Source organism: Papaver somniferum, unplaced genomic scaffold (genome assembly GCF_003573695.1).
Source record: "Papaver somniferum cultivar HN1 unplaced genomic scaffold, ASM357369v1 unplaced-scaffold_128, whole genome shotgun sequence".
NCBI classification, from domain to species: Eukaryota; Viridiplantae; Streptophyta; class Magnoliopsida; order Ranunculales; family Papaveraceae; genus Papaver; species Papaver somniferum.
This window is the reverse complement of record NW_020621936.1, coordinates 7759457-7777512: the sequence shown is the minus strand read 5'-3', so window position 1 is coordinate 7777512 and position 18056 is coordinate 7759457. Positions and strand designations below refer to the sequence as shown.

The 18056-nt window shown below is 38.0% G+C and overlaps 1 protein-coding gene across 2 annotated transcripts; it reads left to right on the top strand.

Annotated features, from left to right (window-relative positions):
* Positions 1-7120: 7120 nt before the first annotated feature.
* On the top strand, positions 7121-10268 carry LOC113331768. Of its 2 annotated transcripts, none has more exons than XM_026578411.1 (8): positions 7121-7423; positions 8143-8669; positions 8769-8841; positions 8925-9005; positions 9102-9165; positions 9543-9630; positions 9747-9831; positions 9941-10268. In XM_026578411.1, the coding sequence occupies exons 1-8, from the start codon at positions 7295-7297 to the stop codon at positions 10022-10024; spliced, it is 1131 nt and encodes a 376-aa protein (XP_026434196.1). In that variant the 5' UTR covers positions 7121-7294; the 3' UTR covers positions 10025-10268. The 2 variants fall into 2 exon arrangements, with proteins under 2 accessions (XP_026434196.1, XP_026434194.1); XM_026578409.1 differs by having other exon boundaries at positions 7122-7423; positions 8140-8669.
* The last annotated feature ends 7788 nt before the right edge of the window (positions 10269-18056 follow it).

Genomic DNA, 18056 nt, shown 5'->3' with positions numbered 1-18056 from the left:
CCACCGACCACCACCGCCGCCACCGACCACCACCGCCGCCACCGACCACCACCGCTCCGCCGCCGCCGCCCGCCGCCGCCACCTCCCAAAAATACGATGAAACCGATTTTGGTTTCATCTTGGTTTCGTGAGAAATCACCTGCAAGAAATTTTTTAAGAGGTATTATACATCTTCATGGATAGAAATACATTGTTGAAATACGATGAAACCGATTTTGGTTTCATCATAAATAAGATGAAACCATAATTGGTTTCTGCGCTTCAACAACAATACCACCAGTTATGTCTCAAGACCCATTACTCAGCTTCACCTGGTATATCTTTCCATCTAGGTTTACAGGCAATTCCTCATTGTATTGCAGCACTTCATTGCACCTGCAACTACAAATTCACTTCAAATCCCATACCCATTGCATTACTGCCTTCCATTTCAGTTCAAGCTCATACCTGAACACCACAAATGCTCCATCTCAGGCTCAGTTTGATCTTCAACTGGACCTGCAATATCCATATTAATTCAACCATAGCAACACCAGTTCCTCCATGGATTCTGATTATCACCAGCTGCAGTTCATAATCACCACCAACATAGGAATCTCAGTTCTTCTCTACACTCTCAACCTGCAAATGTACTTAAAAACCATTCTCAAGCATCATCTCAAACCATTCTTCATAGAGAACCAACTCAAATCCAACACCAGTACCACCTTCTCTATAATATTAACTTCAGCTGCAACCGGAGCTTACTAGCAGCATCAAATGAAACTCGTCACAAGACCCTGTCACTGCAATAACCATATCAAACCCATCACTGCAATAACCATATCAACAATACCAGCAGCTACACTTGCACACTGCCAATCTGAAAGCAGCGGCAGCAACATCTCTTAGCTGACTCTACTCAGCTCCACAATCCAATTCACCACCTGCAATTGCTTCCCATTTCAATTCTAGCCATCATTTTTCTCTATTAAACCTTTTTTGGACCCTCTCCTTCACCTAATTTCAGAATCAGATTCCACTGTTTCCAGAACAGTTTCTTATTTCCCTTCTTCCTGTAGCAAAGAAGTTTCATCAACTTTATTCATCCCAAGAGCAGTCCTTAATGTCTCCATCTTTCTCTTCTTTCTAGCATCAATTTGATGGGTCTGACTGAGTACCTGACACCCTGAATCAAACACAAGCAGTTCCAACATATCAGTAATAAGATATAAGAATATTGGCCAACAAGAATAGAATAGTTACTTTTCTCTTTCCATATGCTCAAATCATCTCAAGTAGGTACTCGGAAATTAAAAAGAGCATGTTTTAGGGAGATGCCTCCTTCACTTACGCTGCACACAAGTGTCGGTGCAGGAGTCAAAAGAGGGCCACACTGTGGTACTTATACAAGTTTTCAAGTTCAACAGGGGCACCTAGTCTAACCACTCTAACCATATATGATAACTATCAGATTGAACTGCAAAATATGACTTTGAAATGTATGCATGGCAGCTCAACATTAACAAACCACATAATGTCAACTGCTAAGTTAATTGTGGAAACGCAACTTAAGTTTTCAATAATTGCACAACCAAACAACTTGTACACTTTCCTTAACCAGTTCTTTAACTGGCATAGACTTCAATTAAAAAGTTAGCCCATAAAATGGACCTCACTAAGAGACAGTAATGCACACTTCATTGATCTCAACATTTTAGACTAAAGTACTTAGACAAACTTCAGTTCAAAATTCATCCACTATTAGAAAAATCAATCCACCAACAAGCAACATAAGACTAACTGTGATATTCATATCCCATTTCCATCAACACAGAGCAAACAAGGGACGAAATATTGCACCTGGCAAGTTAATCTCACTACTATTTGGTATAACATTTTCAAGAATAAATCAAATTCATCATCAAACATGTAAATGGAATTAAATTTACCAAGTCAATAAATCCTTACAGTAACAATCAAAAGTAGAAGGAAGTAAGATTTTTACCAAGTCAATAAATCCTTACAGTAACAATCAAAATCAAATTCTCAAGAATAAAAACCAACGAAATGTCAAACAAAACGAAATCTGGTATCCAATTCAATTGAAAAATTAGTGAAATGATAAGATCTTTTAATACTTCAAAACTTCAAATTATCATTCTAAATCCACCGTATCTCCCAACACGAGCATATCGTCATCGGTAGTTCATTTCCACCATGGAATCAATTCCTAAATCTAATTCCTAGACCTTGTCTAGAAACGTCACCACTCCATCATCCCTTCCTTGAAAAATCGATCTTAATCATCAATTCGTCACCAATCCATCTCTGTTCTTCAACTGAAGTTAAAATCGCAACCCTAATTTCAACAATTAAGGGTTTAGGGAACGAAGGTGGTGATGGAATTGAAGGAGGCGGACGAAGGTGGTGGTGGTGGTGAGATACGAAGGTGCTAGTGTGATCGGGGAAGCATAAAGTTTCTGCTGGTGAGATCTGGTATCGCTGCTGGTGGTGATGGTGGTGGGGAGAAGGAGAGAAAGAAAGAAGAAAAAAGAAAGGAGAGAAGACGAAGATGAAGAAGGGTACGTTTGGGTTTTTTCAAAGTAAAAAAAATTAAATTTGCTAATTATTATTTGAGCTGGGGTTTTTGTGTCACTATTTAATGAAACTGATTTAATTTGTTAAAATTAATATGGGTGGTTTTTTTGTTCCTTTAAGTTGGTCACCTAGGGGTTTTGTCACTAGTTTTGTAAATTTAATGGTGCACACCTACAACCGTCCAACCTAAACATATTATTGGTTGTAGCTCAGCAGATGGTGTCTACATTATTCTCAACAATGTTGCTAGAGTATTCATTCACATACTTGCCATAGAACAAAGGCACGAGGACCTTTTAAAAGAAGAGTTCAAAAAACAGAATTTTGAAGTACTCGAAAATGAAGAAATTGGTTCACAACCATGTTTGTCGAAAACCATGAAAGAAGAGGACAAGAAATCAGAAGATCTAAATGCAAATGACAATGACTGTTTCGAACTTACCGAAGAAATAAATTTCAAAAGAGATTAGATAAAATTATAATTAAAATATTTAAACTTTCCAGATAAAGGAAAGATAGCAATATAATTGCAGAATTCTCGATCTACAATACATCCACATGAAACATGGTCGACTCCACTATTTATCAAGTACGCTTATATACTTCCAAAAAAAGCAAAAGTGAAAAAGTAAAAGATTTTCCAAAAAGGAAAAATGAAAATCTTATCTAGATTTTCCACTTTAGGTGTTGTCTACGGTCTACCATTTGTCCACCACTTATTGGTTGTAAAGGATAAAAATAGGATTCTCTAAAAAGAAATCTTATCTCTCTTTAATTTCTTTCTATATATATCCTAGAAGTGAAAGGAAATGGACAAGTTTTTAGCTTTCACGCGTCATTATTTAAGAGTTTGTCTAAGAGTTTGAGAATGAAAGTTTACAAGTGTATTCCAACTTTGAGTGTGGATTCAAGTTTTAGTGTGTTATCTATTATTAATTTAATAAAGACTACTTTGTTAGTATATTCGCTCTTTATTTACATGTTAAAGGTTCTTTTGAATTATATTTAAGGAGTTTACTTAATATGTGGTATTATTCTAGTCCATTATCATTATTTATTTTAACATTCTAGAAAAAATATAAATGCTATAAAATATAAGAATGCGTGCATCAGTCAAATTCATCGTAATTTGAATATATTCAAATGTTATGTATTTGAAAATACAATCAAAATACTAAATCAAAATACTTAATAATATAGTCCATTTATTTAACTTGTATACTAAATCAAAATACTTAATAAATATAAAGTCGATGATGTTTGAGGAACATGTGAAAGTTTTGTTACTGCCATTGGTTTTGAGAAAAGTTTTCTTAACTTGTATTCTAATATTTACACAACATATAGTATTATTATACAAAATTAGTCAAATAAAACCAAGGTGACCAAACATGTGGTATAAAAAATTCAGCCATATTAGTTTTAATAAATGAAAACCATTTAATTAAAAAGTGACACAAAAACTCTAGGTCAAATAATAATGTGTAAATTTAGTTTTTATTACTTTAAAAAAATCCAAACATACCCTTTTTACCTTGTCTTCTTCTTCTTCTTCTTCTCTCTTTTGTCTTTTCTTTTTTCTATTTCTCTGGTCTTCATCTCCCCACCACCATTAACACCAGCAGCAACAAATCTCTCTCCATGAACACCACCGCAACACCTCCGTCACCACCAGCAACAACACCTCTGTCACCACCAGCAGCAACACCTTCGTCTCCTCCACGAAACCTTCGTCTCTTTTTCGTCTATTTCTATTCAGATTTATCACCAACAGTAGCTCCGCCACCATCAAACCAACCGACGTGTCCAGATCCGCCACCAACAGAACCTCCGTCTCCTCCATTAACACCATCATCACCTCCGTCTCCTCCATTAACACCATCATCACCTTCTTCTTTTCCGTCTACTGATTTTCCATCAACAACACCGCCTCCTCTTATTTTTGTTTTTCCCACCAGTACATCAGATCCGCCACCAACACTACTTCTACCTCCTTCTTTTATCATCTAAAACCACCACCAATACCTTCAAATCGGCCACCAACAACACCTCATCTACAATCAACACCAGTACTTGCAGATCCGCTCCCAACAACACCTCCGCCTCCTCGTTCAATCCTCTACAATCACCACCACCACCTTATGATGTTTTCATCACCAGCAAATGATGATACATCTTCAAAGTCGAAATCAATATTGTATTGGGAAATGACAGATTTATGATGAAGCCAAAATTGGTTTCATCAAATTCTGACGGTTTTGGTTGGTGAAAACAGTAAACTAATGATGAAACCAAATTTGGTTTCATCATAAACTTGCCTATTTTCTGTCATGAAACCAAAGATTTTAATGATGAAAATTAAGTTTATGATGAAACCAAATTTTGGTTTCACCTGATTTTTATCTAGTTTATTCGGTCTGACTTGGAAGACGGCGTGTTTGGTTTCATCATTGAAGTTATGTTGGTGAAATGACAATATGTGGTTTCGATTGTACGTACAATAGTGGTTTTGATTATATGTGTGTATCAATTGGGAGAATGTGTATAGCAGGGTCTGGTACTGGTACTCCAGGTATTGATGAAGAAGTTCTGTTGGTAGTGGTGGCCTTACCTGAAGTTATGGAAGTGATAAAGAATGGATTAACTGAGTAAGGGTGGTGCTAATGCAATGAGAGTTGTAGTTGAGCTTCAGGTGTTGCATAAAGGACTGGTATGTGTTACAATTAAAGAGGTGTATGTCTGGATTGTTAAAAGTGTAATGAATTGGCTGAAGTTGATATCGTATTTTTTCATTTTGTTGAATATTAATATCTGTGAAGCCAATTTTTGATGGTGAGATACAAGTGGATTATTTTTTGTTGAAACTGGTTGTAGTTGAGGGGGTAATGGTAGTGGTGGTTGTGGTGCTGGTGGTTGTGGCAGCGATGGGGGTGGTGCAGTTGACGGTGGTGGTAGGTTTCATCTTATTGTGGATTGTTTTTTGTTAAAAGTAGTCTTAGTTAAGGAGGTAATGGTAGTGGTAATTGTGGTGATTATGGTTGTGGTGGCGATGGGGGCGGTGCAGTTGACGGTGGTGGAAGGTTTCATCTTATTGTGTTTCATTTTTTCTTCTTCTTCTTTCTCCTTTTTTTTATGATGAAACCAAAATTTGATTTCATCTTATTTTGGTGAAACCAATTTTTGGTTTCATCATTTTTCTGGTGGTGGCGCGGCGGTGGTCGGTGGAGGCGGCGGTGGTCGGTGGCGGCAGCGGCGCAGGTTGTCGGTGGCGGCGGCAACGACGGGCGGTGGTGGTTGCTCGGTGGTGGGTTGTTGTTCGTGGTGATAATATAATAAAATTTAAAGGTGGGGTTGATTTTTGTTTTTGTTGGGATGATTTAAATAGTAGAAGGGTAATATAGACAGTTTATGTTAAATGGCGTTTTTGTGAACATTTTGTTTTTGTGGAGTTTTTGTGCATGGATGTGACACCTTTGGGGTTATAACTCGCTGACCGATTATTATATGAGTATAAAATTTTGGTTATATTTGACAAATATCGATGTTATAATTATCTTGATATTTCATTGAATTTTCGTATATGAACATTTGAAAAGTATTTAATCTAGAAAAAGAAAATAAATATACTATCACACCACAACACGGTAGAATATACATAAAATTGGTTAAAAAGACCAAAATCAATAATTCTTGGGTGAAATGGACAGTTAGATTTTGATATTGTTTAAATGGACAAAAATGTAAAAATAGGCAGGATGTAACCAGTTTCATCGTGCCCATTTTCAAATATTTTTTCTTATTTTTAATTTACACAGGATGTATCCAGTTTCATCCTTTCTATTTTGTAAATTTAAGCTAGGATGAAACTGGTTTCATCCTTACTATTTTTTTTTTGCCCATTTCACCCAAATTATTTTTTACTCGTCCATTTGAATCGTGATTTAAAAATATTTGGACAAATGACCCATTTTCCGTAGAATATAATTGTTTATGTGTTGCGTTTTTGACTAAAATGCACATCCAAGCACAAGAAGCTCTAAATTTTGGCACAACGCAACCAAGAGGTTCCTTTAAGTGCCGTGATATACTATGCCCGCACGTCTTACTCGTTTGCTTTTGCATTTTTCCTCTTCGCATATGACCAAAAGACATTGTTTTAGCTCCAACAAAGATAAAAATTGGGATTGTTAGGAGTTAGAACTTGGAACAAGCATACGCACCCTAAAAAATCGGTCACACGTCTTATCACGACTGCACGAGAAGGCAAATTGACTCCGCTGATTTTTTTCTACTTGACCTTTCAACTAAACATGCATTGCTGCTTCCCATGGTACCAAAACTTTGATATGTCACCGTCTATCCATCAATATGCCATTTATATTCTCAATCTCAGCTCTCCATTTCCTCAAACTACGTATGACCGGTATTAAAAAGTTGACAATCATAATCCACCCTTAGATGCAGTGAGCCTTTGAAGAATATACCACAATTTGATGTTCTCATTGATGGTAGACCGAAAGCTTGTAAACTAAGTCAAAATTGTGGTGGACACAGAGTTGGTGGTCTTCGTGTGGAATCAATTTTAGTAAAAAATGAAGAAAATCTTGTTTCCTATCCAAATCTCAACTTTTGTTTTGTACCAAGAAGTTGATTTGAGTTTGTGAAATCAATTGTCGAAGGATTTTCTAGGGTTTGATAGATATAGTTAAAGTTGATGATGGGTCATCATAATAATAACCAGTCTTCTTCATCTTCTTCTCTGGGGAGTAAAGCTCTACACTTTGTTTCTGATCTTACTACAGTTCTTCTTAATCCCATATCTGATAAACCACTGAAACATCATGTAAGTTTCTGAATTTAAGGTTTTGGGGTTTCTTTATTTTCTTGTTTGATTATGTTATGTTGGCTCATGGGTGTAAATTATTGGGGTTTATTTTGTATAGGATTTTGTATCACCTTTTTTTAGAAACCCTAATGAATAAATAAGGAATCACTGAGAGTTATTGATGTCATGTATCGGACATTGCATGAGGCATAGTGACTTTGGGTGTCTTGTACTTTGGTAGGGCAAATACCACCTTGTGCCTGCATTTATAGGGCCTGGCTGTGTTGAATGTGATCAATTGTGAGTGCCAGCGTGTGTATATGGTAGGCTGGTGTCTATCAGTTTATGTATCCTATCCTTTTCAGAGAATTACATTGTTTTTGCATTTTTTGTGCAATAGATTGAAAATTGACCCCTACTTCATAACCTAGACACTAACGTAGACAAATGGATTGATTGTCTGATATGCATAACTGGATTTTGTATATCCTGTTTACTTTAAGCAGTTGAGATACTCTATAGTTTGCGTGTAGTAATATTTTTAGCCAAGTATTGTGGATCTTAAAAATTGAGGGTTAGTTATCCTGAATGTCTTTGTTATAAACAGTTCCTGAGGATCTTAGTAGTTTTTCTTGAGGTGTGGGGTAAAATTGGAATTTTAATCTGCACACAAATATGAATTTGCTGATGTTTGTGGCGTACGTTTCTAATATTACATGCTGTTTCATTTTTAGAAGGAGGCAACAGGAAATAGAATTCAGCAGGAGTTAAGTTCAGAAAATGAATCCGGCGTTACAATTGATGGACCTGATACATCTTCTTTTTCTGCATTCTTGTACTCACTACTGTCTCCTGAATCTGAGAGTACTCGAGACATGGAGGAACATTTGCAGAAGCATGCAGAAATAGTAGAGTCATCAAATGATTCAGGAACAAAGAAAACTGGTAGTGGAAAAAAAACTTTATTTGCAAGGAGCAAGCAGTCGCTTGGGAGAGCTCTATACCAGGCAGTGAGGATCAATGGGTTCAGAAGTCAAGGGGCTGATCAAAATCTTGATTGTAACATAAAGAGTTATGGCGAGAGTGATTCAAAACTTGGTAACATTGAGTTAGGGCTTATGAACAGTCAAAGTGAAAATGATTCGCAGGTCAATCTCCCTGACATGTCAGAACCATCACTACTTCTTTCAGAGAATGCTCGTAAGTCTCTCTATGTTTCACTTCCTGCTCTAGCTCAAGGTAGGAAGTGGGTGCTACTCTACAGGTATGAATCACATCATTCATCCTTTAAATACTGAAATGTCGAGATGAGCCCCAAAGCTGTCGCTTACCTTCTTTTTGTATTGCCTTTATCTTCATGCAGTACCTTCAGGCATGGAATATCTCTTTCCACCCTGTATAGAAGAAGCATGATTTGCCCCGGTTTTACTCTGCTGGTCTCTCTCTGTCTTTCTCTCTGAATCAAGAAGACAGTAAAGATTTATCTGACTTTTAACATGGAATAATATTCTTCCCGTAGGTTGTTGGTGATCAGAGAGGCGCAAGATTTGGCGGCTTGATCGAGGCCCCACTGAAACCAACCAATAAGAGAAAATATCAGGTACCATGAGCACGCCGTAGTTCATTTTTTGCTTGTTTGGGTCCTTTACAAAATATTTTTCTCTGTTTCTTAGTATGAAAAATCTATTGTAAACAGGGGACGAACAACACATTTGTTTTCACAAACACTTCAGGGTCTCCAGTTGTGTATCGCGCTACAGGTATAAATGATCAGGCACTAAATATTTACGCTTCTTGGAAACCACTCAATGTCTAAAATTGCAAATATAGTAGCATGCGATTAGATACCGTACTGATAAAAAGGAAAAGGATTACTGTTACCTTCTAAAGTTTCTGCCGTACTACAACCTACTCATTCGTGCTAGGCCGTCATTATGATACTGCTGCTCTTCATTAAAACTCTGAAGATCCACTCAACTCTGTAACCAACCTATAAGCATATTATGTTGAATACCCAAGTTAAATCCTTACTTTCATAAGGATTTCTGGACTTACCTAGAATAAATGAACATTGGTTGTATTTCTTGTGATAAGCAAACATTGGAAGATGGTCTAAGTTTGAGGAATTAATATGCAGGTGCAAATCGCTATTTTACTCTGTGCTCGACTGACTTCTTAGCATTAGGAGGGGGCGGACATTTTGCGCTCTATCTGGATGGAGATCTGTGAGATTCATATATCCCATTCCTTGATACTCATTTGCATGCTTTCTTTTCCCCAAACTTGGTTAAGTAATTTATTTTGTCTTCCTTTTCTTATTATTTCACTCCTCCATTTAAAGGCTGAGTGGGTCAAGTGCAATTTCTGAAACTTTTGGGAACCCTTGTCTGGCATACACCGAAGAATTTGAAATAAAGGAAGTAGAGGTACAAATTAAACCCTTGATTATTTGACGAAGTTAATGTATGTTGTATTTCGGGTTCTAAAAGTTCTGTTCCACCTCCTCAACCAAAACTTGCTATTTGTCTTGTACAGCTGTGGGGTTTTGCATATGGTTCCCAGTATGAAGAGGTCGTGGCTTACTCAAGGTCAGAAGCACCTGGGATTTGCAGATGGTGATTTTTGTTACTTCTCTGGAGAATAACTGCGATTGTACTCCCTGTTTGGAAGATCATCTCGATCAATCAAACTAGTGTGCTGCACTGATAACTTGTATGCATGATGTCCAAACCAACCAATACCACTTGCAAATGTTGTACATATTTGAAGTTTTTTTACCTCAACTTCTAATCAATAGTTCCATGTAAATGATCATGCTAATTTTGGCCTGTAAATGCAATAAACTTTTAGTGATGCTCATTTATTGTTCTGTATCTGTCATGTTCTGTTTCCTTGGCACAATTAAAAGATGGAATTAAAAGATAGGCATTCATATATGTACTGTGAAAATTGCAAGTAACTGACTGTACTCAAATTGCTGCAATAAGTTGCCCAGAATCTTAGATATGGTCCAAATTGAGTGATTTTTTTTTTTGTTGAATTTGGTGCTGACGAATTGGGGTTTTGATGAGTTTCGAACTCAAGTCACTGGTAACTGCAATAATGACATCAACGGAGACCTAAAGGCACAAAAGCCGTAATAAGCATACAATCTTGCCAAATAATGACATCAACGGAGACCTAAAGGCACAAAAGCCGTAATAAGCATACAATCTTGCCAAGTGGGAGCAGCTCCATTTTTTTTCCTTGTTAATTGAACCAGGATCTAGTAATGGAAAGGCAAATTTTTCTTAAGGTAAGCGAGATAGTGCAAATGGGCTATGGAACCTGTATTATCAGAAAAATTAGGCTTAAGAGACCCATGGCAAGTTGCCTACTCTTGTCATGGGCTGGCTCCGCGCTTGATTTGAATTTTTTTACCAACTTTTGTCTAACACCACATTTTGGTATCAAGGTATATCCAATTAAAATATACGGATTCAGGGCGACACTCGGTCCTACTCGATCGGAGAACGAAGAATAGTGTGTTGAGACTTAAAAATTAATATTCAGATACATTTATTAGAGATTTAAATCCCAATGATCATAGATATTGCGACTAACTTGGAAAAATCAGATTCGGAACCCGCCAAAATTCGTGAATATTAGACTTGAGAATCGGCAACATTGGAGTCGGTGAGGAATTGTAGATCGCCTCAGCAAACTTGTGAGTAGCGAGTACGAGCTTGGAAATCGGCCTAAGAGAGCAATTTTAACTACTTTGATGGACTGTCTACCAAATTTTAATTATTTTCTTTTATATTTTTGTTTCATTGAACAATCAATTGTTTTTTATTTTTAACGTATAAGAAAAGAAGAAATCATAACCTATCAATGAAAATCCATTGATCTTTAAAATCTTCAACATTATAATAATCGAAATATCATTTCTTCACAAAGGTGCTGCACCTTGAGGTCCTAACTGCCATGGTTCCTTAATATTAGAAAGCGATTGCGAGGAATTCCTTTCTTTATTTCGTAAGATTTAAAAAATTAGGATGATTAAAATTATTAAAATAAGTATATGAAAAAAAAGGATGCCGCAAAGGTTTTTATTAATCATAATCGAAAGGCTTTTAGTATATGGTTAAATAATAATAGTTGTCATAGGTAAACGAATTTCAGATTAAATAAATAATAATTTTCATAGGTAAACGAACTTCAGATTAAACTAAAATATCGTATGCTTCACAAAAAGTAGGTTCTTCATCTGTAACTTGTAATTTTCGAGATTATATGGTCAAAAAATAATAATCAACTCACGTGGATGAGTCCAAATTTACACATCCCCTAATCTACCGGGGTGCACATTCTGGCTTATATCATTGGTCCAAATATTCTATGGTGGTTTTCATATTCCCGATTTTCATTCTAATTTTTTTTATCCTAAAGTTAAAAATTGAAAACCTTTTTTTTTTGATAAACTAGAAATCTATTGATTAATTGGTTGAGAAGTTACAGTGTCTTGCAAAGAGACTACAAATTTTAGCAAGAAATTATTTGAACAATTCATATTTATAGTTGTTTCTCGAACAATTTTTGCAATTGCACCAGCTACTTGATTGTCATTCCGACTAAAAAGTAAAATTACAATAAGTACTTTATTTCCTTCAGCATGTTCCTGTTTTCCCATTGAATAAGTAGCACGTTATCTGTGATTGATTGAGTAACCAGTTTTACATCAGCTTCTATGTGAATTCTCGTAAGTTGTTTCTCCCTATACCACGCCAAAGCTTCACGTATATTTATGCATTCATCAATCTCCGGGCTCAGAAATCCATCTGCATAGAATCCCTTAATTCCTTCACAGGTATTTGTATAAGAACGTACTACAATGCCAGTACCAAGTGTATTAGTCTCATGATCAAAAGAGGCGTCTATATTAAATTTAATACATTTTGCATGGGAGGTTTCCATTGTGATATCATATGATTTTTTAAGTTACATGAATTCATGTCAGAATAATGCATATGGGAATGTAAGTGAAGATGAATTTTATGCAACTACAAGGGCTAAGTGTAACTCCCTGAAAGACCACATCGCATCTATCTTTCTAAATTATATATCCTGGTACTATCGTCAGTGTATATAGACATTTTTCACCATTAGTGCTGCCATTACTTGTAAACCAACTCTCCACCTGTTAGAGCATTGCTCGGTCGAACTCGCATGCGTTGCTATCTCAAGCATGTTTGTCAATGTTAGTGATCAAAACTATAAGTCTTGATTTCTAGCCTACATAGCTAAAGGTCTCGGACTAGGATAGAAAGTGTAGTTGAGCTCAAGAACTCCATGGCAATCATCATATAAGACGAATGACTACTCAAGGAACTGGTGGATCTTCATCGACTAAAAGGCATGTAGAGACTTGAACTCATCTGTCACTCAAAAGTCTATTTACTCTATCTCCTACTCTTGAGACAAAAGTCGTTTTGATATTGTGTGGGTAAAATACCCGATGGCCACGTGTCAGCATCTCAAAGGATAAATACGTGATAAGATGATGAGGTAGGATCACCAAATCATCCTCTAAAAAGGAGAGTTTTTCTCAGTCGAGGCAACTGCACGAATGCCACATGAGCGACGCGTGTAGTTAAAGGTCTAATCTTCTCAGACGGTCAAGTCTAAAAAGCAAGACCGCATTTAATGAAGGATAAGAACAAGACACGGGTAGTTGCGCATCGTGAGGAAGGCTCAGACGATCTATACTGTGACCACGAGACGATAGAGCACGAGGTTCTCCACAGAAGGGAAACACGAACCAAGGGAGAGCGAGACGACTCGGAGGGAGAACCAAGCAAGCCATCACGAGGGACAGTATATATAACCAGTCCGAGGAAGCCAGAACGAGGGAAGACAGCTCACCCAACTCGGACGATCAAGCCACTACGAGTTTATTTAGCCTATAAATACCAGTCCATGTAGAAAGAGATGGACAACTTATGTAATCTTAGATAGTATTTCTACAGAGAATTCCTGAGAGATAGCTAGAAAGAGAGGAAGTGAGAAATCTAGCAGAGATCTGTAACTCTTTTAAGGGTAAGACCTTATAATCAATAAGAAAACATCTTCTTTCTCGTGGACGTAGGTCTTCAAGGCCGAACCACGTTATATGCTTGTGTCAATCTTTATATTTCATGTCATTTACATCTTGTTCTTCTTGAATCTTGTATGTTTAGATAGTTTTTAGTCTTTAATCTTACTTGGGTGTAGTCATCAGAAAAGATGCAACTACATTTTGGCGCTAGAAACAAGGAGGTATGAAGATCTAATCTACCTCTCTAACAACAACTCTATATTGTTTTCATAATCTCTGTAAGAGAAGTCTTTTCACACTACAAAGTAGATTCCTGTTGAAATGAACGAGTAGAGCTCGGACTCAAACTCAATCTTTACGATCTGAGGAGTCTAGAAGAACCTCAAAATCAACAGATCTGCGCTTTTCATCAAATTTCTTTAATGATTTTTTTTTGTTATTTGTCATGATTTCTTCATCTTCCTCAAGAAACTCAAGATAATTGTAGATCGGAGTAAAAATGGAGTTCTAAAACGCTTCGGTGCTCAAACGATCTCCTCCATGAAAGAGTTGGGAAGAAATACTAGCCAGTAAACTACATAAGGAAAATATCACCTTGTGAGAGTTGAAAAGACAAATTTTTCATGATGTTCTTCATTAGACTCAACAAAATACAAGATCTCCTTCTTAAGAATCTACATCTAAGTCAAAGGGAAGGATTAATGAGTATATAATCAATCATCAAACTCTAAGTTTGTTCAAAGTCAAAGGCTAAAAGATGATGAGCTACATTTCTTGAAATAGGAAGATATACTCAATCGTCATACTTCGGTTTTTTCCCTATTAAGGCATAACATTTTGAAAGAAGTACTCTCTCGAAAAAAGAGAATGGAAAAAACATCTCTTCTCCGTCATCAATACCTCATACAAAGGAGATAATATTTTGACATTTTCTCATGTCTCCAAAACTCACTGAAAAGTCTTTCTGTACTAATCTGTCTAGTCTGAACTATGACTTAGTAATTGCACGTGAACTGCAAACTTAGGGTCCTACTTTTCTTAAGAAAAGACAAATTAAGTATTATTGCATATATTGCAGGGAAGGTAATGATGACGCGACGATCCGCTCGTACGAGCTAAGGAGAAAATGGTGGAGCCCAACCAGAAGGACTCGACTACATGGAGTCGGGCGAAGCTCTGATGCATGGTGTAGTCTCAGGTGAAGGACAACCCAATGACAAGTATCGGGAAGGACTAACTGACAATTCTAGATCCGAAGGCGAGGAAAACCCCTTCGAAAGACATGATGATATTTATCTAACTCAACTAAGAGGGTTGAACCACTCGCCGAGACGAGTGGTAAACAATGAGATCAAGAAGGACAAACCTTCGCACCTCTCCGATACCAATGTTACCATCGCAACCATTCTGAAAGCTCAAGAAGCTCGGGGTGAGAAAATGGAAAGGCTAGAAAGGCGTAACCGGAGGTTGGAACGAAGGAACCGTAGGTTAAAACACAAAGTAAAGAAGAAGGCACCGCTCGCTACTATTGACGAAACCCAGGAGGAGGACAATCCATTTGAACATTTACAAAATAACGAACGAATTGACATCCCTGACACCTCAAACGAGGAAACAACAGATCGCTTTCCCAAGGGAAGCCGAGGCCTTCTCGAGCCCGAGGATGACACATCCGAGGGATCATCAGATGTTGATCCCAAACATCGACGAGACAAGAAACAAATTGACGAAGTCAAAATCAACTGCGAGGACGAGAACATCACAGTCACAAACCCTAGGCGAGGGGAAAACTCGCGGTCAACCTGTTCGAAAATTGTATCATACAATGACCAATCAGACGATGACTCGGGACGATCCAGGTATCGCCCCCATGAACCATCTTTCTCACCCGAGAGAGCTCTGGGTAGAAAAAAGAAGGCCGAAACAAGGCGAAACGATGACCAACTCCAAGTATGTCTTAACCGACTTGAGGCAATGTATAGAGAGGCTACAGGAAGACAGGAGAGCAAGAAGCTAGTTGTAGTCGTGCAAGAAGCAGGACAATCCCCCTTATCTGAGGATTTACTAAGGTTACCATTTCTAAGGAAATGCTCTATGCCAACGTTTACATCCTCGTTCACTGGAACGGGAGACGCTATTGAGCATCTTCCAACTTATCGTATGACGCTAACCCAATGGGACCACTATGATGTGGTACTATGCAAATTTTTTCCTGCCAGTCTAAGGGAGGAATCTCTAGTGTGGTACAACAAGTTACCCAAAGGATCATTTGAATCATTTTCTCATCTATCTGAGTTATTCTTAGAAACATACATCCATAATAGCCGAATTCGACCAGAAGTCGATGCGTTATTCCAAATGTCTAGAGGACCAAACGAGTCACTTCGCTCCCTGGTGGCACGATGGAGAAAGTTATGTGCCGAGATCGGAAACGTCCCTGAGGATTATGCGATCTTGGGCTTTGAAAAACAGTCTTAGAAAGACAGACCCTCTCTTTGTCCGCAAGACTTTCACTGGTCTCGCAGCAGATCATACTTCAAACAACCAAAGACGCCCACTCCAGAAGGACACGATGTATGCGAAAGAAGACGTACCCTCTCTAAAAATTACGACGCTATATCGCACCCTTGGACATTATCCAAGAAGGAAACAAACACTACCAAGCCCAATCAGGCTATAACAAGACAGCAGAAGCAAGCTTACTTTGCCCAGTGGGCTAGAAACGAGGCCCAAAAGTTGCTCACATCTGAAAACATTCCTCTTGGTAACACACACCCCATGAAGGTTGATATCTAGAAAGTCCATATATAAGGACAGGGTCTCGGACCCCTACTTGTAAGCAGGTCACGAAACCTCCCTCACAATGTACTCAGGGTTTACACCCTCTTTTGAAAATAATAAAACTACTCCCTTTTTTGTGTACTAATTATTTGCTATTTCTTAGATTTAAGTATTTATTATTGTCACATTCCTAATTTTCTTACTGCTTTATATCTCCATATATGTTAGTCATATCACATCTGCACTTTCACACACAAAACAAAGAATGACCATTAACAAATGGCATGGTGCTGGCCACACCTTCCATTCTACAAAGAATGATGCGGGTACATAACCCAAGCTACCTTACACGGAAAATAGACCTAAGGTAATGACCATCACGATCATGGTATCGGATGGTACCAAACTCTGAGATGCCAATATGCAATTTCAGTAACAAAAGGTGCAACCTATAAAGAGAACTAAACAAAACACGCAAAAGGCTAGGCAACAGTTGCTACAGCCAAAACCTAACACCGTCAGAGGTAGCATATCCAATTAAGGAACTGATCACTCCTTGGAAATGTTATCCAAGGTTAGACCGGCAATGTGCACTGAAAACTCTTCCATAGCCAAGCTATAGCAAATCGTGGCACGATTAAAAGACAGAAATCACCAACCATACTGTTAAAAGAGTTAACAAAAAATATCAAGATGCCTCCCACATACGAGGACTTATCAAAGTAAAAGTAGAAGAATAACGCCTCCCACAGTTGAGGACTTTCCAAAAAAAAAAAGAGTACAAACATGTTTCCACAAAGGAGCCTATAAGCCTACCAAGTTACAACCAGCAGCCAAACACCCATAACAAAATCACTAACATAAGTAAAAAAGCTCATGACTGCCCACCCTCAGAGGCCTCGTGCTCGCCCTCGTGCTCTCCCTCGACGTAAGTAACATTCTGCACAGGCTCGGGCTTAGCAACAGGTGGAGGAACTACGTTGTCCACAACAACAGCCGCGACAAATCGTTGACGCTCTCGAAGAATGGCAGTCTTACAAGCCTTAGTCATCAAAATCTTGTATTCAACATGAAGGTTACTTATGTTCTTCTCCTCCCTTGCTTCCGCAGTCGCCAGCTCCTCTTCATGTTGGTCCACCAACCCGTTCAGCTCCTCATCCAGGTTTTTCCTAGCAACTCTCTCCTCCTCTAGTTGCCTCTCCAACTCCTTCTTTTGTTTGCAAGCCTCTGCAAAACCGACGCACAAATGGTTAACTTAAAAGAAAATATCATGGAAAACGACGGATATATTGGTTCATAAGCAACCTTTATTTTCAAGCAAAACAACGGCCAAGTTCTGTTCTAATCGAATCTTCACGGTATCTAGAGCACTAAGTCTGGCTTCTACAGGAGTTACGTCCATATCGCCATGGGGACAAGATAACATATGCCTATCACGTTCCCTCTCAAGAACAATATAATCCCGTTTGAGGCTTCTCAAAGCTTCCGTGTCATCTTCTGCCTGTGTCAACAACGACATATAATCACACTGCCAGTTGATAAGATGGTCCTTTTGCGAACGAAGCACCTTAATCTCATCTGAACGTTCCACGGCTACTTTCTTAGCCTTATCCAATAATCCACGAAGCTCCACGGTACGGTTCCGATGTACTTCAACGTCTTCCGTAGCGTTGCGTTCTCTTGCTCTAAGGAGTCAATATTGCACTGACGAGCACTCACATCGAGTCTAAGAGCATTGCGTTCTCTACAATGTCTATGACCCACAGTATCTAACTGCTCCTCCAATCGTTTGAC